General features: G+C 45.4%; 1 protein-coding gene and 1 long non-coding RNA gene across 7 annotated transcripts; one reads left to right on the forward strand and one right to left on the reverse strand.

The window, feature by feature from the left end:
* Window positions 1-26,074, reverse strand: CDADC1 (cytidine and dCMP deaminase domain containing 1). 6 transcript variants are annotated; one of them, XM_043504509.1, is made up of 10 exons: window positions 25,919-26,074; window positions 15,556-15,650; window positions 15,296-15,373; window positions 12,788-12,965; window positions 11,145-11,723; window positions 7,028-7,077; window positions 5,239-5,405; window positions 4,515-4,704; window positions 3,262-3,313; window positions 1-369 (listed from the first exon to the last, which is right to left on the reverse strand). In XM_043504509.1, exons 3-10 carry the CDS (start codon window positions 15,368-15,370, stop codon window positions 296-298), a joined length of 1,365 nt encoding a protein of 454 aa, XP_043360444.1. In that variant the 5' UTR covers window positions 15,371-15,373; window positions 15,556-15,650; window positions 25,919-26,074; the 3' UTR covers window positions 1-295. The 6 variants fall into 6 exon arrangements, with proteins under 6 accessions (XP_043360444.1, XP_043360447.1, XP_043360442.1 ...); XM_043504512.1 differs by having other exon boundaries at window positions 15,296-15,369; window positions 25,919-26,073; XM_043504507.1 differs by lacking the exon at window positions 15,296-15,373.
* Window positions 1,576-14,832, forward strand: LOC122457946. Its single transcript, XR_006277730.1, has 2 exons — window positions 1,576-2,095; window positions 13,568-14,832. It is a non-coding gene; the product is annotated as an uncharacterized LOC122457946 (long non-coding RNA).

Raw genomic sequence — 26,074 nt, forward strand, 5'->3', positions numbered from 1 at the left:
TCCACTGATCTGAATTTTTATCAACAACGACCAGCCAGCAAAGCAATCTTAGTGGTGGTGAACAAATTCGTTTGTATATGATATAAGCAGCATTTTTCTAGAAATTCTTTTCATAAACATCTAAATTAAAAATGCTATAAAACATTTAAGACATCATAAATAAACTTATTCTAAAAAATCTCTTTTCAAGCAATTAATAAATAAACCCCATCCTTATTTGCTAGCACAAACAGGTTGGATTATAAAAGTGCTACGGAGAATCTGCAGAGATCTTGCTTGTTTTGTGCTTAGTTACTCAATGGTTTCCAAGGCAGAGCTTCTTGCTCTGGTGCTGCTGTTCATTTAGTGATTTTGTTTTCTGTACACCATCTAAAACACAAGATATTATAAGAGAATATTAAATATACATTACACACTCAAATGTATCATGTGACCATATCAGTGCTGTTGTAGCCATGCTGGTCCCAGTATATTACAGAGACAAGATGGTGAAGTGGGTCCAATAACAGATATTAGTTCACCCCCTTGTCTCTGGGGATAGTTAAGCAGACTCAAACCCTAAGAGGTACCTATATAAAGTATCAGGCAACTGAGAATTACACAGCTATTAGTCCGCTGAAAGAATGCTGGTGACATGCCAGCACATGCTGTTTGTACAGTAACTCCTCACTTAAAGTCATCCCGGTTAACGTCGTTTCATTGTTATGTTGCTGATCAATTAGGGAACATGCTCGTTTGAAGTTGCACAATGCTCCCTTATAATGTCGTCTGGCAGCCGCCTGCTTCGTCCACTGCTTGTAGGAAGAGCAGCCCGGTGGAGCCAGCTGGTGGGGGCTTGGAACCAGGGTGGACCCGCAGCCCCCTTATCAGCTCCCTGCTCCCCTAAGTTCCCTGTGCAGCAGTCACCCAGCAGGCTATCAACTGCTGGCAGTTCAGCTGTCCCTCCCCACACTGCCATGTGCTGCTCCTACCCTCTGCCTTGGAGCTGCTCCCTGAGCCTCCTGCTTGCTCGGGGGGAGGGAGGGAAGAAGATGGGGACTAATGTAAGGGTGTCCCGCTCCCCCCTGCTCCTGCACACCGCTTACCTCATCTCCACAGAGTGGGGGGGGGACACGACAGGGCTCAGGACGGAGGGAGCTTCCCAGCAGCAGCTGTGGTCTCAGCTTGCAGATTAACTTAACAAGGCAGTGTACTTAAGAGTGGAGTCAGCATACCTAAATTGGAAACTCACTCTCTCTCTCTCACACACACACACACACACACACACAGTGTATGTCTCTGTCTGCCATCCCTCCATTCCTACTGCCTCATAGCGTGTGAGGCTACTTTAACAACGAGTTAATCCCTTGAGGGCTCAGCTAATTGCTAGTTCATCATTTAGCAGCAAGGCATTCCCTGGGAAATATCCCACTCTCTGACTTCACCACCTTAACCAAGCTTCACAATCATCATTGTTGTGTACAGTATTAAATTGTTTGTTTAAAACTTATACTCTGTGTGTGTGTGTCTGTATGTGTATGTATATATAGTCATTTGTCTGGCCAAAAAAAAATTTCCCTGGAACCTAACCCCTCCTATTTACATTAATTCTTATGGGGAAATTGGATTCGCTTAACATTGTTTCACTTAAAGTCGCATTTTTCAGGAACATAACTACAATGTTAAGCGAGGAGTTACTGTACAATCATTAGCACACAGTGATGGGAGTTGAGAGCTCTAAATCAAACTCTATCCTTTTTTTATTTGCTGTAACACATGAGTCTGAGTGTGGATCCAGGGCCTACACAGGTCTTCCTCTTTTATATGCACTCCAACTTCCCAGGGAAGGTCAATGCCCTTGCCACATTCCCAACTACAAATACTTGTTCAGAAATTACAGGGAGTTTAAAACTACAATCAATTAATTAAAATATTTATTCTACTTTAGGATAGACAGACACCCTCTGCAGGCACAGCGTTGTGTGTGCACCCAGCACGTTAGGATTCTCATACCTTGGGCTGAAAACAGAGGCAGCGCATTCAGTTTCAGCAAGGATAAGGGAGCACCTTTCCCCAGATGGAGGAGCATACTCCATTTAAGCACAGCCATTGTGAGGTAAGTATACTGAGTGGCCCAGAATGGAGATGGTTAAAAACTCAAGGGCACCACATTAAAGGAATAAACATTTGGAAAATGACCTGCTGACAACAGCGATCAAGCACTGGGACCTTATGCACCTCTCCTCAGCTAGGGTTGAAAATAGTTTAGTTATTAGTATTCTGCAGTGATTAGTGAACACCCATGTAATATCTGATGAAATACCCTCAGAATTCCTGACCAAACAAGAGAGTGCCCTGAGAATTGATCCCAAATTTCACACGGACCTCACTGCATGCTGAAGTTTAGCCAGTGCTCTCTGGCCTCTCACAGACCAGAAACAATCAGTGAAACTTCTAGCTATGTATATAGTATGCAGACTCAGTACTTTGAGTCAAGGTGTTCCCAGTTACCCACTGGAACAAGGTATCTAGCATGCCTTCTGCATTGGGTGTTACAAATATTTTGGCTCTGTTTACACCATTTCCAAACCGGATTCAGAGGCGTTCCAAGGCCTAACAGCTGATGCTAGTTTGTTGCAGTGGATCATTTCCCCTAGTGCAGAAAGGGCCTTAGCATTACACTGTGATTTAATTCCTGTCTTCAGAAAGTGGCTGCTCGCTTGGCAGATATACTTGCTTGGGGTTGAAGGAGTGGGAAACAGCTCATATTCAGTGATCTAGGGACCAACTGCCATTAAATGCAATGAAAATGAGAGTTGCTTGAGAAAAAGTGACTAAAAGTATTGGTGTATTTTTTTATTTATAAAACGTGGACAGTGGTTTGAATTTTTGAAAGCATTAAGTGACTTCAGAGCCCACATCTCATTGAAAGTCACTGGCACTTGTGCTCTAAGTCACTTGAAGGCTTTTCAAAAACCCTCCCAATAGGATGGATTCATCAGTGTTACAACTAGGATTCTATGGATAACTTACGTACCTGGATAAAGCACTACTGGATATTTATGTTGTGTGTAGGGGTGCCAGGTTTGGTATTTTTTTTAATGAATACTGAAGTTTTATACTCATCATCATTAGTATCTAGTTGAAAGTTTAAAAAGGCATGTTGTCTCTGTCAGAATTTGAAAAGTGAGCTATAACCTTGCAAGAATTCAGGGTTTGTTTTCAAAATCTGTTGTATTTACTGTATGTAATTACTTACAACCTGTAACTGCAAATACTTACTTTCTCTGGCTGTGGGCTCATGAACACCAGTGTGGGATGGGCTTAGTTGCCACTGTGAAAAAGAAAAAGTTTTATTTATTCTAGAGGACAAAAACAAACAATGGGAGGAAGAGGACGTTTGGGACATCACTTCATTTTAAGGGTGTGAGCTCCTCTGACACTATAAAACTACAAACAAGGTTTGCTTTCTTTTCACACATCACCTTTTGAAGGAAAAAACTATTGCTCCGTTAAAGCTGTGTGGCCACAACTTCCACTCGCGAGGCGGAACTGCCTGCTGGAATGGAAGAGTTGCACCAACATCCATGATCTTGAACACCTACAAGGCTCAGTGCCTCAGAACAGGCCCCTAGATCCATCTTCCATCCTAAGCACAGTGACTTCTCCAAGAGCTATGTTCTTGAATGGTCCTTCCAGTGGACACCTCCAACCCCACCCCAGTATATGAAGGGGAGGGTTTGGCGGAGGTCACTTCATACAAAAATACCGAGTTAGCAAATCTTATTTAAGGGAAAACTTTGTCGGGAGATACCCCCAGCTCTGTGTTTGGCCCTCCCCTTTTCACTTTGCAGAGTATACGCCATATACTGTCCCTTTAGACAGGCTTTCAAAGGATCAGGGGAGCATGCCACAGAGCCCTTCTCTTTCTTCTGTACATCTACGCCATGTGCACATGCCCTGGCCTCCCCACATGGTAGCAGAGTGGACAACCGCACTCATAACGAAATACTGAAGATTAGAATCTTGAGCAGAGTGTGTCATATATGATATTTTCCTCAGCTCCCAGCCTGTTACAGAAAACCCAGATTTTGTGGGGAGGGTTGAAGAAGGGACCTTATATAGTTAGAAAGGTTCCATTTTAATCTCCCAGACGCACCTAAGAGCATTGCAAACTGATCTTCCAAGCTACCGAAGGCAGGAGAGGATTCTGTCTGAGCTTGTTGAATCTGGTCAAGTGGCAGGAGGGTTTTTAAAAATGGGCTATGAACTGCAAAATGCTCCTATTGCAAAAACTGTATTGGAAGCCTTGTCTACACTAGCACTTTTCCCATCATGGGTCTCACACTAGCACAGTAATGTAGACCAGTGTAGACAGAGTGCAGGCATTTTTACTACCATCTCTTTGAACCTTGCTCCAAGCAGGATTCGGCAACATGATGGTAGAACTTCTACATCCCATCTCCACAGCTCTCCTACCATTGCAGTACACTTAAAGATTTTTTTAAAACAATTCTGTAGGTTCTATCACTTACTGTAAATTTGCTTACGCCTTCAAGTTCATGAAACTTCATGTATGATATGTCTGCTTTCTTCTTTCCAACATCTACATCTCCTGCATAGATTTGCTTGATGCCAGCACCTTTGATTAAAGGCACACATTCATCACAAGGACATTTTGTCACAAAAATCATGCTTCTTTCTTCTGGTTTTATTTCTTGACATCTACAAGTAGTCAGAAAAAGATTCTGAAATTAAATACCTCGACAATTCTGAATGGTGGTAATTTAGGCTCATGTGGGTGAGCAAAGAAATTACGTTAATCATATTATTATCTGCTCTTTCGAGCAGGATTGTTATTCCTACCAAAGCACAGTGGAACAAGAGGACACATTTGGTTAGGATTTGCTATCTGAATGACACACACCCCACTGTTAAAGACTCAGTATTTGCTATTCTGCAGTGTTTCATTTCAGGACAATAATGTGGTTATGACAGGTACCAGAGATGGTGACTGATGAGTTTTAATGGTACCCATCACACACACATGAATGAATAATATAAGTCAAGTCGTTCACAGTTTTGAAGAATTCACAGTACCTACTTTATCTGTGAATGTTCAAATTTTACATCACGTTTAAATGAGTAGTTTGATTGTACATAGCACCTTTCATAATCATGTCGTGTTCTGCATCTATCAGTTGTTCATTTCTGAACTGCCTTTTTCTTTACTGATATTAAAATAATAGATTTATATACCTGAATGTCAAGGCGTTCTGCTCAGCATGTATGATGTATCTGAACTTTCTGATTTCTCTGTCTTTTTGTTTATCATCCATGTGTGGAAAATCAGCATATTCAGATCCAACAGGAAAGGCATTATAACCACAGCCTACAAAATACATGGCTCCTGTTCCATCACAGCTCTGTAAAAGTGAACCATCAAGTTTGATTTAATATTCAGTCTATTTAAACATCTGCAGGATGCTGCCCAATATACCTATATTTAATTCAATGTTCAAGTTCTGAGTTGTAGAAAGTATGAATTAAAGCTGGGCTTTCACTAGCAGTATATTGTGTGTGTGTGAGATGGTGGGGGTTCTATATATATTTATTTTGTTCATGTTATAACGTGACCATCCAGTGCCATCTCTCTCTCTCTCTCTCCCTCCATCCATGGCACTGGATGGTCATATTATAACACGAACAAAATAAATAATGTAAGTTGTTCTCATTGGCTACTTCTCCTTGTAAGCAGTACGATAGGGGCAACAAAAAGTATGAATGACTAGATCATTAAGCCACACTGCAATATGTGAGAGCAGGAAAGAGCAACTACAGGGTGAGCTCGAGATGCAAAAGCCTGTATTTTGCATTGCATGGAGATCTATCAGATGGCAGACATGTTGATATATTAAAGAAGTTAGTCGCTGAAGTTAGAAAAGTTTGTGGTACAACTGTAAGTATCTGATGACCAGAATGAAATAATCCAAACCGAGTGCTAGACAATACATCATAGAATTATCTTGCACTTGCAGGAGGACTCACTACCTCTCTTAATAGAGTAAGAATAATCAAAAATGGAAAAGACCTATGAAATGAACTCTAGCATAAAGAAGTTTATGCCTGGGCATGAAAAGAAAAGGAGAGTAATAACACTTTACATTTATCTTTCTAGTGCCATGTGAGGAACCAAGGCATAAAATCTGAAGCTAAAGTTTTGTGGCTCAAATTCAGGTTCCAGTCCTTATTTTGCTCAGCAGATTAATTAAGTAGTAACAAAAATAGATGTGGTTCTCAAAAAGTATTGCTCCACTAAAGAGCAGCTAGAACCAAGAAAGCAAGTTGAAGCAGGAGAAATAGCAGAAGAAAATGTCTACGATTAGTTAAGATCCTTTTCCACAGAAGAAAAATAACCCGTCATTCTGCTACATCCAGCACTGCTATAGTTATTTGTTGTTGCATCACAACACTATAGTTCAGTACACGAATGCATTTTGTTTATGTTTACCATTTATGAGTCAATTCTGCACATTAGTATATGCCTTGTTTTCGCGTTTTTCTATTCCCTCAAAGCCCACTCTGAGCCAAAGAAGGTATAGTCACCAAACATTTGCTGCAAAAAGTTCAATCAACTACAGTTACATCAAACAAGGATTTGTCAGGTAAACTGTTGCCCTTTGACTTCTCTAGGGGTGAAGAACTGAATAGTGACACTGTTGAACAGCACATGTTGCTGGATTAGTAGTACTGGCAAAGTTTTGTAGCTAGGACACCTGGAATGACTGTAATTCTATTACTATGGAGTCTAACAGATGAGAAGCTAGGCACAAACATTGTGATATTTACCAACTCAATCATACTAATCCATCTTGACAGCTTAATTATCAACCAAAAGTTAATTTAGGGTTACTGAGACTAAAAAATGCAATTTTTAATAACATAATGCATAAACACCTCTCTTTTACAAGTAATATAGCCAATGCTGAGCAAAATTAAAGTGTACGAACTGCAGGGTGAGACAAAGTGACAATTTTTCCATACTCACAGATTTTCCTTCTGCCCAAATAACAGCTCCAACACCCGTTTTGTGATCCTCTAAAATATAGAATGTATAAGAAGTAATAAGTAATAGGCACTTTTGTAGAAAACTTCCATTTGGAAATCTGAAAGCATTACCTAACAATTAAAGAATGAGGCATCATGGCACATGTGAGAGGTATTAGCTCCACTTTGCTGATAGGGAAAATGAGGCACAGAAAGAGTAAGAAACTTACCAAAGGTTGCAAGTCTATGACAAAGACAGGAACAGAATGCAGCCCTCCTAATTCAGGCCTGTGTCTTTTCTCCAACACCTTAGCTGACTAAATAATTTAATTACTTTACAATGTGGAGAAATATAAGCATTGGGTCTCTTTTGACAGCTATTAGATACTACTAAGGCAATGTGTTCTAAGACAATAGCTACCTAGAAATACTAGTGGCTTTGTGATTGGCTTTGGCCACCCTATGCAAAGCAAAGGACTTTGTGTTGGGAATCTAGCCCATAGCACCAAGGAGTTTAATGGATGGCAGAAGATCACTTGGAAACTTAAAAAAAGGAAAAAAAAAACTGAATAAATTAATCAAAATTTAAAGACAAACTTTTTAATAGCCAGATATAGAATCAAGCTCTAGTACAATAGAGTTTTGTGGGCTCTCTCTTGCACACTATGCAGGAGTATGAACAGAACTTTCATTCAAGTTATTTTAACTGGTTAAAAATGGGGTGTTCTACAGTGGTAAAGAACATTATGGCTTTCAGTACAGAACACTTCAACCAGCGCTGTTCCAATTAACCATCTCCCAGCATTCTTTGTGCCATGCAGAATTCAGAAATCATTTACAGGGAGACTTTCCTGCCAAGGAAACTTTTTTTACCAGGTCTTACAAATTATTTACGTTTTTCTTAGTTATCTCTATATATTAGCCAGCATGAATTCTTCTCCTTCCTTGTATCCCTTCTTTACCACATGGTATAATTCATGCTACAGCTTTATTTCAATATCAGTTAACATAGGATTAGGATGTCACTGCAGGCCTAAACAGGACAAGCTGGATTGGACATAATAAACACTTATCCAGACAAGTATCTTCAGTTAATAAAGGTAAAACAGAAGAACAATTTGTGGCTGTAAACCTTCTTCCTCAAGTTTTATCCCCCCCTTACCTGAACCAATCAGTGCTCTTTGTTTAGATAACTTGGATGATGCTCTCAGTTTTAGAAGGTGGTCATCATATTGTAGTCTAAAACGAAATCTAAAGGGTTAGGCAGCTCAGGCTTGAGTCATCACCAGGTTAACAGGGAGTTGCCTCAACTTATCCTGGCATGCGCTCTCTACTTTGATTCTTTTCTCTCTCTATTCTGTGCCAACCCTGCCTCCTAACTTTCCAAAATGAGCATTCTTTGCAAAAAGCATAAAGCCAGACTTCAAAACCTTTGTTTAAGCATCTAAAGAAATGGTCTGGTTTTCAAAGTGCTTAGCACCCAGCAAATCCCCTTGACTTAAAGTTGCAACTGTAACTGAGGGCAGAATTTTTCAGAGGGAGGCAAGAGAGCTAGAGTGGAAGCTTTAAAAATATGTAATTTAAAGAAAATTCTTCATTATGGCTCTAGAGCAGGTTGAAAGGATACAAGACGTGTGTGTGCCACGTTTGCTGTGGGCATAGGGATGAAGAGTTCCTGTTAGCTAGTACTTCTCATGCTCAGAGATTTCCCAATTTTATGGTTATTGAGGAACATGCAGACAGATGGCCAGACCGTGAACAGCATCCCAAGTCAACACCGCTATATGCACATCACTCATCAATTCAAAATTGGTGCTGGAAGTGTAGGAAGAGTTGATCACCAGCTGACAATTTTTGTTTATCGATCAGAGTTGAATGAAATTCCTTTGCTTTTGCAGAAGTGCCACCAGAGTCACTTGTAAGAAAGGACAGATTTCTGAAAGGAATTCCTCTTCCTGTTCTGGAGGCACAAAAGCCTCTTTGAGGATAATTAGGAACTAGACAAAAGAGGAACTTTCTAAACCTTCCTGGGCCCAATTACATGCAAATACCAGAAATCTGTGTCAGATTCCCTAGAAGAAAGGCTGGAATAATTAACCAAATTTTGCTCAGCTGTACATGGTTGGAGTGCCCATTAACGTAGATGGAAGTTACACTTGCTTATGTCAGTGCTGCATTTGGTCTTGGGGAACAGTGGTTTACCTGCAGAAGGAAGTATGGGAAAATACCCTTCCTATAAAAATTATATAGTGCCAGCCAGGGCATCTATGTCCTCCTCCACTGATCTTCCTGTGGTTTACATGTCATTTATTTAATATAACACTTTAATTATGACCACATTATCAAGACCTCTGACGGTTGCCCCATTTCCAGGACTTTCACAAATACATACACTGTATGCTTTGTGGCTCTCAACTGTGCAAGTGGCAGGCTGTAGAAGTTTTAGGGGCTTATGATGTATGATGCCAGGAAGAATGAATAGCTTGTACTTCTTGAAGCCAATCCTATGTACAAAACCCAAGACTTATGCTGAGGTCTCTTGCATGCTAAGGAAACCTAGAAATGGCAAGGAACAGGAGGCTGGATGAAAGATCCACAAGTTAAAGGTGGTATGACAAAGATTTCCTCCACCCTTTGTCCTCAGTCCTAGGAGACACTTAGGTTGTCTAGTACTAATGCATACACACTATGAAATAACCCTCAAGAGTGCAGGTCTCTTGGTACTTGGCTCTCTCTATAAGCTACTGCCATCTGTTATTTTTCCCCTTGTCCTATAGAACAAAAGCTGGAAAAACACAAAACAAAGAATACTTTGCTCCAGAAAACCAAACATCTCAGTCAATACCCATTTTCACTTTAATCACATCAGTGACTCATGGGGACTAATGATGTGATAGATGTCAGAGGGGGAAAGAGAAAGGATTCTAAATGTGATGAGCTCTCTTCACAAAATATAGGATGTAAAAGTTTCTTATTGCTAGGTATGTTCTAGGGAATATGATGCATACAATACTTCAAAACTTTAAATGGGCAGGCTAAGGAAAAGGATATATTAATATAAGGGATATACTTACATCCCTTTTCAATAGAAAAAGTAATTGTTATATTTGACCTATTTTAAAGTATTTGAAAAAAATCTAACCATTTTGGATGGATTTTTCAAACAAATGCTTCACTATTTATTAATAGAAAAATACACAACACAACACAGGCAAACATAGTAACTAACCAACATGAAGGAAGCAAAAAAAATGAGTAAGGAAAGTATTGTCAATTTTAAGCTTCCTAAGGGGTATCATGTAGAGTATTTTTTTTTTTCAGAATCCTACATAATAGCTCAAAGAATTTTAGTTTCTAATAGGGGAATTTGCACAAGTCTGCCATTATTTAATTAACTAGAGAATAAGGGGATTAGAAATCATTGGTATCAAAAGTAGGCCCAAGTCAATTCATAGCCTCTGTCCTCTATACAAAAAAAAAAAAAAAAAAAAAAAAAAAAAAAAAAAGTATTCTGTTCTTCAAAACTCCAGAATCTTTGCAAGTAGGAAATGGTCAGTTGTCAAGTGTGTAATGACTATCACTACTAAACAATGGGAATAGGAAAATGCTGTAACACAAAACTAACTAGTATTCTGCTGGTGGGTAATGAACCGATATGGAAGAGCATCTCTATTTCTGTTTACTATTATTTTCTATTTAAGTGTATATACCATGCTTACAAAACTCCAACTGATCACCTTTTTGTCAACAGGTGACACCTAGTGTTTGTATATAAAAGAGCTTGCAGGGGCTCCAATAAATTAAATAACGTTGTAATCTTTAGATGGGGGTGCACACGCTGGTTGAGGCTTTGCCAGTGTTGGATAATAATTGCACTGTGAGAGCTCCTTCCATCTGAAGAGCTCAAAGTCCCTTACAAACATTAATGAAGGCCCCTTGTGAGATACTCTAAGTGGTATTCCCACCTTACAGATGTAGGAACTGAGGCACAGGTAAGTACCTTGCCCAAGGTCAGATGGGAAGCATTTGGCACAGCCAGGAATTTAACCAGGGATCCTGACTTCTAGTCCCATGATCACCACAAGACTGGTTTTTCTCCCATTCACATAGAAACTCACCAGTTCGGTATGCCAGTAACCTGGCTTGTATCATACAGTGCCTTGCAATTTCTTGGGGAAAGCTTTGACGTTGCATTTCATTTGTCTGCTGTGATCCATTACAATAAAATCCAAAATGGCCAAAAGCAGGGACACTGGCAGCTACTGTGGCCAAAAACAGGATAAGATCTTTCATATTTTGCCTAAGATTGCTAAAATACGGATTTTCACAGAGGTTCTCCAGACCCATAGTCATCAATATTTGCTTGTGCATTTCTTCATTTGAAATTAGGAATAACCTTTCATACTCCTTTATTCTTTCTTGTCTACACTCAGTATAAAAGTCAATGTTACACCCAGAGAGAGTTTTTGCAATTTTTTGAATGAAATCACACTTGTAGGAGGTTTCCTCTACAAACTGCACCATATCACATACTAAAGGCTGAAGCAAGAGACACACACGAGCTCGACTATTTGACTTCAATCTTTCTACTGCTTTGGCATCTAGCTTTGCATCTTCAGTACTGGCTGGGTTGGAGGCTTCATTCTGCAAACTTATTTCAGGATCTGCAGGCCAATAAGAAATTCTGTTTACTCCAGCTGGAACAGAAGATACACATGGTTAACATGAAGTGTGCAAACACTGGTGTTAAACATTTTTCATAACCTTAATTCTAAAACAGTACCATAGAATACTGCATTTTGACCGCTTTAACAACAAGGAGTGGGCATTCTTCAAACTGTATTTGAGCATCATATGTGCTGGCAAATATCAGCATCAAGGGGTTATTGTGTCTGAGATTAGCTAGTTTTGCTTCTATTATGCTTTTACAGTTCTGGCAACCAAAAGGCCAAGATGCACCATCTCCAATAGATTGGAGCTGATTGTTTTCTAGACTGTAAGCTCCTCAGGGCAGGGCAGCTCCTCAGGCAGCTCTCTATTTCTATGTCTTGTACCACCTGACCACATTGCTAGTGCATAACAAAAAACAAACAAAAAAACTACTGTTAGTAGTGCTGTAGGTGTGAAAAGCAAGGGTTGCTGAAGAACAGTGCAGTCAGTCCTCAACACACAAAGATGAAGAATGTGATCTGCGAAATGCACTTGATCTTCATCTTAAATTGAAAAGGAATTTCAAAGAATTGAATCTGAATTCTACACTAATTCACATTCCTCTTTGCTACAGTTAATACTTAGCATGCAATTGGATCTTCTGGTAAAATTACAGGTAGGCAAGCTGAATGCAATTACCTGGGATCAAGCTGAATGTAATTACCTGGGATAAAACTAACCAGGACTCCCAGGTTAACATGCTACCCTTGCAAAGTGTCATAAGAATGTCAGTGGTCAAAGGCCTCAGTTTTATGTCCAAGTAATGAACACCACAGTGCCACTTAACAGTACCTGGAGACACTGAGTGGCTACTGGCTCAGTGGAAAGAGTCCCACTTCCTGAATCACCAACTGCAGAATAGACGCATTTAATACTGGTTTTCCCTAATGAAAATATCAAGGCTTACTATTCAAACCAATGAGGTAAACATTTACATACAGTGCTGGGGCAATCCCCAGGGAGTATGAGCTTTCTGTATACAGTCAGTCATAAGTAGCAAAACATCTAAATTAGCATGTTTACCCTTTCCATACTACAGTCTGTAACTTACCATTTACAATCATTTTTAAACAAGTTGAACATGGTTTTCTGGAAAAATAAAGATCACAGTTTTTAAGCCTTGATCCATGTTTAATCAGAGCAATTTGACCAGCATGTAAGTCTGCACTGGAGCAATGCAGACCAACCATTTTTATATTTTTCACTACGACCAGGCCAGTCTTCTTTACCTATATAAAAAGTACATTATTAATTTTTGTTACAATTAAAAATTCATAATGATGCCATAGCTCACACAGTGTGTTCCACAAAGCAAGGACTTAACTACATGCAGCATTGGACTTCTTTGCATTTTGGGCTATGGTAATGCAGTGATGGTCATAACATGTTTCATGATCCCATGATATTAGAGAGAGAAGGTGGATTTAATCGGACCAAAATTCCACTGGTGAAAGACAAGCTTTCGAGCTGCGCAGAGCTCCTCTTCAGGTCTAGGAAAGGTATGCAGAGTGTCACAGCTAAAAACAAGGAGGATTACTTATGCTAAACAATCTGTTCCACCTTGTATTTAGCTGCGATGCTGTGTAGCTTGAAAGCTTGTCTCTTTCACCAACAGAAGTTGGTCCAATAAAAGGTATTTCCTCACCCACCTTGTCTCTTGGAGATTAATAGGCAGATACATCTCTTGGTTACATTTCCTTTAGGCAGTGCCATTCATTATAGGTCTTGGAAGTAAATGCTAATCTTTTTTAGCCATTCTACTCATCTAACAGATCCCGTATCAAACTTCCAGTCAAAACATGTTGAATCTTACTGTCTTTTTCTGGGGCAGACTATCCCCTGAAAATTCACATGGAGGATGAGATATCCTACAAATTTCCAGTCAGTATCTTTTGAATGATTCCATCTGAGTGAGGGTCATCTCCCTCCCTTCCAGTCACAGAAGCTAAAACCATCGCTCAAGGGTCCTGTGTGGCAAGGCCAGGGTACAGCCTCCAATCCTAGTCACTCCCTACATTCTTGAATCCTCTCTGTTGCACAGTGAACCCTCCATGTAAGAATGCTGATGAGTTCAGCACTCTTATTCATTCTCCCAGGACTGAAGATGAAGTTATGCTGGAGAACATCTGAGCTTCCAACACTAGTTCTGCCTCTCCTCATCTGCAGAGGCTAATCTCCACAGAGGCTGCATGGGGAATCAGGAAGACAAATCTGCCCTTTGTACATTGCAGGCAACATTTGCTACATCTGGATCATCTGTGTTTGTGGAAAAATAGGAGACAGCCTAGACTTTTTTAATAATGGCCATCAAGGTGTTACAGCTACTAAGAGTGAGAACTGAAAGACTACATTTGCTTAAGATTTATGAAGAAATTCCATTGTTATGTATCTAGGATTTTTGTACAGCCCCATGTAGCTGTCTACCACACCTGCCCTCTTCTAGTAACTTTGTCTAAGTTTGAATTTGGTTTCAAACTTCATAAGGAGCCCATCTCTCTATCATAAGCAGAATCAGAGAGTAGGTTTGAATACCCTAGAACAGCAAGTTAGTTAAATTGGGAACCTAACTTTGAGGCTTGGGTCAGATTTCTAATTATTACCAATTTTTATTTTACCCTTCTTTTCCTGTTCTAGTTTATACATGAGCTGTATTTTATTGTATTCTTTTCTATTTTCAGATTGTGCAAAATGCCGTTTCCCCTTCAAGCAGTTTTACATAAGTGTAAATGTTGTTTCTTCATTTAAAGTATTGGCACTAGACTAGAGGAGTACATTAAGATTTATCTTAGACTCCATCAGTTGGCATATAGGTATGCATTGTATAAAAAGTTAATTATTTTTAAAGAAGAGCAACAAAATCCTTGATCCCAAAGGGATCACTTAGAGAGAACCCTGTAACAAGGTGCTTACAAAAGACACCTCGAATTGGAAGCATCACTGTCTTTTAGTTATCCAGGAGACCAGTTGACCCTTTTCACTAACACCCAGATATTCTAGCCTTAAAAAGGTGCAATGGACATTTCAAATGACTCCAGTCAATCAAGAGTTTGGTTTTAAAATGACAGTTTCCTATAACTATACAAGAAGGTGTGTGTTTTAAAAAGAGAGTCTGCTCTGTCCATGGGATCCATGTTTTTAAGGCAAGCTTGGAGGACTACAGGAAAATCCATGGATGTAGACTCCAAACAACATCATAATGTTTTTCTAATGTTTGCCATAACGCTACATCAGCGTACACCCAATACCATCTTACCATCTGTGTAAGGTATAGACAGTTCAAGAAATCACCACATGGCAACACATCGTAACATTTGCTGAAAAATACAGGGGGTCACCAGTCTGAAGAGGTTCTTTAGCGTTTTGGCCCCATTTTTTATTCTGGACATCATATGACCAAAGTTAATGTTGCTGATTGGATTTACTTATCTATTATAGAACATATGACATTTCAATTCTTTTCTGCTATAGCATCATTAGTACCTTAGACAGAAGAGTCTTTACAATAATCCTATTGTTTGAACAAGGTTCGGATAGAAACAAAACAAAAATATATAAGTACATTTAAGTTTAGATGGTGAATAGATAGCACTCTTATATTTTTGCTCTCAGGTTCTGCTTTTATTCCTCCTGCCATTTACTAGAGAAGAAAAAATGGTCAGAAATACGATCAATAAAATTTTTGTACTTTTAAAAAGTATCTGGAAAGTATTTATTATGCGTGTAAATGATAACACACAATAGTCTGGTTAAGTGTATTCACAGCCTAAATGTTAGCATCTGTTCAGGAAGGACAACAAAACCACAATCAATATTTTTTACCTGTGATTTCTTTTGCTGTTCAATTGGGGGAAATAATTCCATCCAGAGACTGAACAAAGTAAAAAGGTTGACTTTGGAAAGCCTTGGTGTTTGACCTGTCATCAGAAAAAAGAAGAAAGATAAATATTAACTGATAAAAATCTTGTATTGTTTTAATGACTAAGACTCATAACTGATGTTCTATAGTATAGGCAGAAAAGTTGGAATACCTTGCTTAATACACATCGGAGGGTAGTTTAGCTTGAATGTCATCTTGAACTTAAATTTGGCCCCCAAGTTAAATTTTGTAAAAAACAAGCATTTATAAACCCAATGACTAATATTGATGTTTCCTCTATACAAAATGTAGTAAGCTGTTTTACACTGGCATGTACTTAATATAAGTTTCTAAATTTACACACATGTAAATTGAAATATAGTGGGTATTTATATAAAGTGTAATAAATACAAAGAAATGGTTCCATTAATATACAAGCAAAAACAGTAAAATATGCAGAATTTAAAATTCAAACATTGCAACAGTATGATCTTGAAAGTGAAAAAACAAAGTGAGCAATTTCACCTATTACCACCAAAACTGAAAAGCAAAAAACAAGCAAAAACTGTGACTTTAAAAAAAAATAGAGAATTCCTTCAGACTTTTAATGACTCCAAGGATCTACCATAAAAAACTTTCCCTAGTCCTATAGGCCAAGCAATGGAAGAGCTGGTGAGGCATTATAACCACATGGTGGCCACTAGCAATACTAGTGCCTATATTCACCTCTTCCCAACACCAGCCCCACAGATCACCATGCTTTTCTGATATTTCCATCAAATGAAGCAAGAAGGAAATTAAATTTTGGCAGAAAATACGATTAGATGCAAATAAACTAAAAAGATTTCCTAGAAATTCTACGCCAGCCAGGGTAGAGCCTAGTGGATCATTTCCTTCTACTATTGCTGTGGCTAAACTACACAGAACTTTTCTGGAACATAAATTGCTTTGTCTATCCAGCTCTGTATAACGTGAGGAACTGGTAACATACTTTTCCTAGAAGTCATCCCACTTGTGGGTGGAGAGCAGCAACCATACACTGAGTCCCACTGAATTCGGCACATTCATGGAGAAAGGCACATTAAACATGCTGAAAGAAATCCGAGTCACTTCCTGCAAGTCAGACACATGCCTTTAACAAGTGGTGAAAGATAACAGAGTTGCTAGGTGCTCCTGGGTAAGAGACTGTTACCATCACCACCACTGAAACTAGTCAAATGTACCATGCAGTTTGGTCAATTCTCAAGAAACCATTTTTGGATCCAGCAGATCTTACAAACTACAGCCTGGTGTGAAATATTCAATTTCTGATCAAGATAATCATGAAATTAGGAAAGAGCCACCTCCAAACACACCTTTCCACCACCAATACCTGGGACTCCTTCTATTCAATATCCAGGCTGGTCTTGGAACATACAGTATTGGTAGTGCTGATAGATATCCTCCTATCTATGTATAGAGGGAGGTTGTCTTGGGACTGTCTGTAGCATTTACACAGTTGGCACAGCATACTTCTATTTTGCCTCAGAGACAACAGCTCTGATATGCCTCCATTCCTGCCTTTAGGGATGCTTGGAGAGCTGTGATGAGTAAATGCTCCTCTACACTTCAGAGCAGTCACCTGTGAAGTCCCACAAGGCTCAATCCTTTCTAACACCTACAGGAAGGAAGGGTGAAAAAAGTGAAAGCAAGAAGGGACAGGAGAGAGAATTTTTTTTATTTATTTTTAGAACAGCCCTAACTATCTCAGGGAAAGTAGGAAGAACAATTAGACCAGTGGCCTATTTTCATGTTGATTATCTTGGGGGGGGGGGGGGAAGAGAGGGGGAAGAGGTATTTGCATACTATAGCTTAGGTGCTGTTATGTGAACCCAGATAGAGAGACAGTTAGTAAAGTAGGTAAAGAAATGCGTTTGCATACAACACAACGTAAATGACCTTTTAAAGCAACAGTATTTTTAGAGCTCTCTCCGCAGAAGAATCATAAATAGCATCAGAGCTAATTAGAGTCAATCCAAACAAGTAATATGTGCACATTACAACAACAATCATAGAATCATAGGACTGGAAGGGATCTCTAGAGGTAATCTAATCCAATACCCCTGAACTCATGGCAGGATTAAGTATTATCTAGACCATCCCTGACAGGATCTTAAAAATCTCCAATGATTGAGATTCCACAACCTCGCTAGGCAGTTTATTCCAGTGCTTAACCACCCTGACAGTCAGGAAGTTTTTCCTAATGTCCAACCTAAACCGCCCATGCTACAATTTAAGCCCATTGCTTCTTGTTCTATCCTCAGAGGTTAAGAAGAACAATTTTTCCTCCTCCTTGTAATAACCTTTTATGTACTTGAAAACGGTTATGTCCCCGCTCAGTCTTCTCTTTTCCAGACTAAACAAACCCCATTTTTTCAATCTCCTAAGTCATGTTTTGTAGACCTTTAACCATTTTTGTTGCTCTTCTCTGGACTCTCTCCAATTTGTCCACATCTTTCCTGAAATGTGGCATCCAGACCTGGACACAATACTTCAGTTGAGGCCTAATCAGTGCAGAGTAGAGCGGAAGAATTACTTCTTCTGTCTTGCTTACAACACTCGGGCTAATACATCCCAGAATGATGTTTGCTTTTTTTTTTTTTTTTTGCAACAGCGTTACACTATTGACTCGTATTTAGCCTGTGCTCCACTATGAACTCCCGATCCCTTTCCACAGTACTCCATCCTAGGTAGTCATTTCCCATTTTGTATGTGTGCAACTGACTGTTCCTTCCTAAGTGGATTTGTCCTTATTGCATTTTATCCTATTTACTTCAGACCATTCCTCCACATCATTTTGAATTTTAATCCTATCCTCCAAATTACTTGCAACCCCTCACAGCTTGGTATCGTCCACAAACTTTATAAGAGTACTCTCTACACCATTATCTAAATCATGGATGAAGATACTGAAGAGAACCCGACCTAGAACTGATCCCGGCAGGCCCCCACTAGTTATGCAATATATAACTAGTGTGAGGAAATTCCTGTATTCACATTCTCTAAAGAAAAACAAAACGGTAAAATAGGTCTACTCTTCATGTAATTTTGGCTTGTAGAGTTTATCCCATTAATCTATATTTCTGTTGCATTTATTAATTTCAGAGCCCTCCTGTAGCCCGAACATACATATTCCTTAAAGATGGTAAACAAAAGCATGTAGCACAATGGATAGCCTGTATTATATGTTTGAAAGGCAACCCCAAATATCTGTTAAAATGGACCTTAAACGAACATATTGTGACATGATTTTCAGAGGTGCTGAACATGTGCAACCCACTGAAGTTAGTGTCAGTTGCAAGAGTTCAGAACCTTTGAAAAATCAAGCCACTTTTTTTCTTTAACTGCTGCCAATATATATTTATCAAAAGAGAACTTTGCAGATGTATCAAAGCACCATTGTCCTCCCAAATAATCCTGGGGATGTTGATCTCATCCTCACTACAAGACTCGGCAAAAGCAGTGTCAAAGGGCAGTTCTTGGCTAGAGTATTAGTCTTGGGAATGGATAGGAGCCAAGCTTTGAGTCATCATAAAATGTCATCCAGGAAGTAACACTATCCTCCATTTCTGTATCGCTCAACAGCAGGGAAAACAGAAGCTTGTTATTAAACTCCCGAGTTTACACCAGCAGAAAGAACCAAGGCTGGATAGAGGGTTTTCTTCCCATCTGTACCCACCATAAGGACTGGGTTTCTGGGAGGAATTCAAGCAGAAGGGAGAATGGTTCTCTTCTCAAGCAGAGCTTTAACAGCACCATCTTTATTTCCCATAGTGCTCAGGCAGCATAAGTATGGTATTCGTGGGCAGTCTGCACATACACCTTATTCCCCCTGCTACATTTGGGCCACAAACACTGTGAGGGAAAATTTGAAGCCAATCAAAATTAGTTTCAGTTAGAATTTCCTAACATTCTTGCAAGATTATTTTGCAAAACCTCTATTTGGACCCTGTTATAGGTGAATCATGCCTGTAGGCATATGAAGGCATATTTAGATTTTTAGACATGGCTAGAGTAATTGTTCAGGTATCATTTGGTCTTCGGATTTAATAAAGGAATTTATTATTGAATTGGTGTCATGGTAATATCCTGTATTAATAATAATTCAAACAGTGTTACTTTTAAGAAAAGGAATGTTTCATAATTAAGTACACAGGTCATAAAACCCAGTTAAGACATACAATACAAGGAAAAAATAAAACTAGATTCCAAACTCAAGTAAGTAGTACTGGTTTACCAGGAAACCATATAAATAAAATTTTGTGGGAGACACCCATTGTTAGTAATGCTAGGAAAACTTCAAGAAGAATGATGGGAAAAATCTCTAAGCCATCCTGCCAGAGGAGCAGTTACCAGGCAGAAATAAAGAAAAGGAGTATTTGTGGCACCTTAGAGACTAACAAGTTTATTTGAGCATAAGCTTTCGTGAGCTACAGAATTGGAATGCATCCGATGAAGTGAGCTGTAGCTCTCGAAAGCTTATGCTCAAATAAATTTGTTAGTCTCTAAGGTGCCAAAGTACTCCTTTTCTTTTTTGCGAATACAGACTAACACGGCCGCTACTCTGAAACCAGGCAGAAATAGACTACAAACTTCCTAATGAGTGTCCCAAAAGATAATAGATGGCTAAGTGACATTTCTAATCATTAAATAATTTTAAAGTATATGCATCATGTAAACAAAGAATTATAAAGAAAGATCAGCTAACATATGTGAGAATATATACTCCTACACTTATAGCTCTTGCAATAGCAAATTAGGACCAGTTACCTAGAAAAGATTTTACCATAGCGTAAACTGAGATGAGATTATAATTTGAAAAGATGTGTGAAGAGATAAGGGAGTGGAGGGAAAGAGAGAAGAACACAGTCATCCACACATCTTGTTTTCCAGAGTATTCTTCTGTCTTCTATGTATTTGCATATTAACCGTAAGCTCTTTGAAACAGGACTCTTTTGACATGCTGTCGATGTCCCAACAGGAGAAGCCTCCTCCACTGTAGTCATAGATTTTAAGGACCTCAAGCAAGCACCTCACCCAATGATTTCTCCATCAAGCCTATAACGGCTGTTTGAACTACAGCACATCTGTTAGAAAGACACACAGCCCTAGCTGATCAACTTCTAGCGATGGAGGACACCAAGGAGCTGGGGAGTAGGTTCCAGTTTGGGGAGGGGAGGCAAGGCAAGTGGGAGAGAAGGGGGCTCTTGACGGATATGCTGCCAGGCTCAGTCCTGGAGGCATGGAAAGATCACACTGTGGGGGAGATGGGTTCCCTCAACCTGGATATCGAGGGGAGCGGTGGGGCTGTCCGCTGGGGACACAGACCAGAGAAGTATCAGAGACGCTCTCACCTGACATGTTGTTGGTCCGGGTCTGGGGTGGGGCGGTCCAGGTAAGAGGGGCACTGAGGAGAGCTCACCCGAGACGCTGTCGGTCTGGGTGCCGGGGGGGGGGGAGGGGCGCCCACCTGAGACGCTGTCGGTCTGGGTGCCGGGGGGGGGGGGAGGGGCGCCCACCTGAGACGCTGTCGGTCTCGGTGCCGGGGGGGGGGGGGGAGGGGCGCCCACCTGAGACGCTGTCGGTCTGGGTGCCGGGGGGGGGGGGGGAGGGCGCCACCTGAGAACGCTGTCGGTCTGGGTGCCGGGGGGGGGGGGAGGGAGGGGGCGCCCACCTGAGACGCTGTCGGTCTGGGTGCCGGGGGGGGGGGTTGGAGGGGCGCCCACCTGAGACGCTGTCGGTCTGGGTGCCGGGGGGGGGTGGGGTTGGAGGGCGCCCACCTGAGACGCTGTCGGTCTGGGTGCCGGGGGGGGGGTTGGAGGGGCGCCCACCTGAGACGCTGTCGGTCTGGGTGCCGGGGGGGGGGGTTGGAGGGGCGCCCACCTGAGACGCTGTCGGTCTGGGTGCCGGGGGGGGGGGGGTTGGAGGGGCGCCCACCTGAGACGCTGTCGGTCTGGGTGCCGGGGGGGGGTTGGAGGGGCGCCCACCTGAGACGCTGTCGGTCTGGGTGCCGGGGGGGGGGGGGGGGGTTGGAGGGGCGCCCACCTGAGACGCTGTCGGTCTGGGTGCCGGGGGGGGGGGGTGTTGGAGGGGCGCCCACCTGAGACGCTGTCGGTCTGGGTGCCGGGGGGGGGGGTTGGAGGGGCGCCCACCTGAGACGCTGTCGGTCTGGGTGCCGGGGGGGGAGGGAGGGGCGCCCACCTGAGCCGCTGTCGGTCTGGGTGCCGGGGGGGGGAGGGAGGGGCGCCCACCTGAGCCGCTGTCGGTCTGGGTGCCGGGGGGGGGGAGGGGCGCCCACCTGAGACGCTGTCGGTCTGGGTGCCGGGGGGGGGGGGAGGGGCGCCCACCTGAGACGCTGTCGGTCTGGGTGCCGGGGGGGGGGAGGGGCGCCCACCTGAGACGCTGTCGGTCTGGGGTGCCGGGGGGGGAGGGAGGGGCGCCCACCTGAGACGCTGTCGGTCTGGGTGCCGGGGGGTGGGTGGGAGGGGCGCCCACCTGAGACGCTGTCGGTCTGGGTGCAGGGGGGGGAGGGAGGGGCGCCCACCTGAGACCCTGTCGGTCTGGTGCCGGGGGGGGAGGGGAGGGGCGCCCACCTGAGACCCTGTCGGTCTGGGTGCCGGGGGGGGGAGGGGAGGGGCGCCCACCTGAGACGCTGTCGGTCTGGGTGCCGGGGGGGGGGGGTTGGAGGGGCGCCCACCTGAGACGCTGTCGGTCTGGGTGCCGGGGGGGGGGGGTGGCGGGGCGCCCACCTGAGACGCTGTCGGTCTGGGTGCCGGGGGGGGGGGGGGTTGGAGGGCGCCCACCTGAGACGCTGTCGGTCTGGGTGCCGGGGGGGGGGGGTTGGAGGGGCGCCCACCTGAGACGCTGTCGGTCTGGGTGCGGGGGGGGGGTTGGAGGGGCGCCCACCTGAGACGCTGTCGGTCTGGGTGCCGGGGGGGGGGGGTTGGAGGGGCGCCCACCTGAGACGCTGTCGGTCTGGGTGCCGGGGGGGGGGGGGGGTTGGAGGGGCGCCCACCTGAGACGCTGTCGGTCTGGGTGCGGGGGGGGGGGTTGGAGGGGCGCCCACCTGAGACGCTGTCGGTCTGGGTGCCGGGGGGGGGGGGGGGGTTGAGGGCGCCCACCTGAGACGCTGTCGGTCTGGGTGCCGGGGGGGGGGGGGTTGGAGGGGCGCCACCTGAGCCGCTGTCGGTCTGGGTGCCGGGGGGGGGGGAGGGAGGGGCGCCCACCTGAGACGCTGTCGGTCTGGGTGCCGGGGGGGGGTTGGAGGGGCGCCCACCTGAGACGCTGTCGGTCTGGGTGCCGGGGGGGGTTGGAGGGGCGCCCACCTGAGACGCTGTCGGTCTGGGTGCCGGGGGGGGGGGGGGTTGTAGGGGCGCCCACCTGAGACGCTGTCGGTCTGGGTGCGGGGGGGGGGGGTGTTGGAGGGGCGCCCACCTGAGACGCTGTCGGTCTGGGTGCCGGGGGGGGGGGGTTGGAGGGGCGCCCACCTGAGCCGCTGTCGGTCTGGGTGCCGGGGGGGGGGGGGGGGGTTGGAGGGCGCCCACCTGAGACGCTGTCGGTCTGGGTGCGGGGGGGGGGGTGTTGGAGGGGCGCCCACCTGAGACGCTGTCGGTCTGGGTGCCGGGGGGGGGGGTTGGAGGGCGCCCACCTGAGACGCTGTCGGTCTGGGTGCCGGGGGGGGGGGAGGGGCGCCCACCTGAGCCGCTGTCGGTCTGGGTGCCGGGGGGGGGGGAGGGGCGCCCACCTGAGACGCTGTCGGTCTGGGTGCCGGGGGGGGGGGAGGGGCGCCCACCTGAGCTGTCGGTCTGGGTGCCGGGGGGGGGGCGGGAGGGGCGCCCACCTGAGACGCGGTCGGTCTGGGTGCCGGGGGGGGGGGGGAGGGCGCCCACTGAGACGCTGTCGGTCTGGGTGCCGGGGGGGGGTGGGAGGGGCGCCCACCTGAGACGCTGTCGGTCTGGGTGCCGGGGGGGGAGGGAGGGGCGCCCACCTGAGACCCTGTCGGTCTGGGTGCCGGGGGGGGGAGGGGAGGGGCGCCCACCTGAGACGCTGTCGGTCTGGGTGCCGGGGGGGGGGTGGAGGGGCGCCCACCTGAGGACGCTGTCGGTCTGGGGCCGGGGGGGGGCGGGGAGGGGCGCCCACCTGAGACGCTGTCGGTCTGGTGGGGTGCCGGGGGGGGCGGGGAGGGGCGCCCACCTGAGACGCTGTCGGTCTGGGTGCCGGGGGGGGGAGGGGCGCCACCTGAGACGCTGTCGGTCTGGGTGCCGGGGGGGGGGCGGGGCGGGGCGCCCACCTGAGACGCTGTCGGTCTGGGTGCCGGGGGGGGGGGGAGGGGCGCCCACCTGAGACGCTGTCGGTCTGGGTGCCGGGGGGGGGGGGGAGGGGCGCCCACCTGAGACGCTGTCGGTCTGGGTGCCGGGGGGGGGAGGGGAGGGGCGCCCACCTGAGCCGCTGTCGGTCTGGGTGCCGGGGGGGGAGGGGAGGGGCGCCCACCTGAGCCGCTGTCGGTCTGGGTGCCGGGGGGGGGGAGGGGCGCCCACCTGAGCCGCTGTCGGTCTGGGTGCCGGGGGGGGGGAGGGGCGCCCACCTGAGACGCTGTCGGTCTGGGTGCCCGCGGTGCGCGATCTCCGCCCGGCCGCCGCTTGTCCATCGCCGGGAGCCCCCGCACTTTGCATCGGTCTCGCTGGCCTCACCCGCCCGCTAGCGGCTCGCTCGGCTCCGGCGACTCAGCTCCGCCCCACATAACTGCTGTGGCAACAAACCCCCGTCAGCGAGCGAGCGAGCGAGCGAGCGCGGCGCGAGCTCTTGCGTCAGCGTCTCCAGCGGGCGCCCCGCGTGACGCCGTCACGAAGCCACGGCCTTTCCCGCCAAGGGGCGTGGCCGGCTGGTTCAGGCGCGGGCGGGGCGGGTGAAGTCACTCCCATGAGCCGCCTTTGCCTGGCTCAGTGTGGGGCGGGGCCTGACGGAGCAGGGCGGGGCCTGAGGGGAGCTGAGCGGGCCGCTGTGGGGATTGGGTGGTTGAGGGAGGCTGTTGCTCCCCTGAGCAGCGCGCGGCGCGGGGCCCCGTCCTGGCGGGCTGCAGGCGACACTGGCGCTGCAAACCGAGCAGCTCTGCGCCGCCCTTCCCTGCAGCCGCGGTCGAAAAACTCTTTCCCATGCCGCCCCCAGACACCGCCAGCACGCTCGTCTCAACCCCGGGGCCCCAAGCTGTACCTTTGCGGCACGCCGCTGCTTCCCCGTCACAGTCCAGCCCCTGCACTCAACCCCCAGCCTTCTAGGGGTATGATTAATAAGACTGGACCCTCTCAGCTTGGAAAAGAGATGACTAAGGAGGGGATATGATAGAGGGCTATAAAGTCATGACTGGAGAAAGTAAATAAGGACGTGTTGCTTACTCCTTCCATAACACAGGAACTAGGGGCGACCAAATGAAATTAATGGGCAGCAGGTTTAAAACAAAAGGAAGTATTTTTTCACGCAATGCAGAGTCAACCTGTGGAACTCCTTGCCAGAGGATGTTACAAAGGCCAAAACTCTTAACAGGGTTCGAAAAAGAACTAGATAAGTTCGTGGAGGATAGGTCCCTCAATGGCTATTAGCCACGATGGGCAGGGACGGTGTCCCGAGCCTCTGTTTGCCAGAAGCTGGGAATGGGACAACAGGAGATGGATCACTTGATGATTACCTGTTCTGTTAATTCCTTCTGGGGCACCTGGCATTGGCCACTATTGGAAGACAAAAAGAAAAGGAGTACTTGTGGCACCTTAGAGACTAACAAATTTATTAGAGCATAAGCTTTCGTGAGCTACAGCTCACTTCATCGGATGCATTTGGTGAAGTGAGCTGTAGCTCACGAAAGCTTATGCTCTAATAAATTTGTTAGTCTCTAAGGTGCCACAAGTACTCCTTTTCTTTTTGCGAATACAGACTAACACGGCTGCTACTCTGAAACCTATTGGAAGACAGGTTACTGGGATAGATGGACCTTTGGTCTGACCCAGTATGGCCGTTCTTATGGTCTGCAGCCCCTTTCTCGCTCCAGGAAATGCATGTCCTCTTCGTGACTCAGTCATTTAGCCTCTTACGTGTTTCCCCCTTCTGGGGTTCAGTCCCTCAAATCCTCTGTCATTCCCATAGTGACTTAGACAGTCTGCCCATTCACTGCCCTGCCGGTGCCACTTCCCCAGTGGTGGGTAGGGGAACCCGGACCTGCTCTCTACGCTGGGTTCCAGTCCAGGGATTCTCAACCCAGCAGCCAAAGTCTGCTCAGTCCCCAACCTTACTACTTACTCTCGGGGCTGCTTCCTATGCCAGCACTCACCCGCTCTCTGGGGTTTGCCAGCTTCTCTACTCCCTCATCCCAGGGAGTAACCATGGGCTAAATCTCTTTATAGGTCCCAAACACACTTCCCTTCTTCCAAAGAGCAAGTGCCCTTTCCCAGCAGC

The sequence above is a fragment of the Dermochelys coriacea genome, chromosome 1, assembly GCF_009764565.3.
Source record: "Dermochelys coriacea isolate rDerCor1 chromosome 1, rDerCor1.pri.v4, whole genome shotgun sequence".
In the NCBI taxonomy this organism is placed as follows: domain Eukaryota; kingdom Metazoa; phylum Chordata; order Testudines; family Dermochelyidae; genus Dermochelys; species Dermochelys coriacea.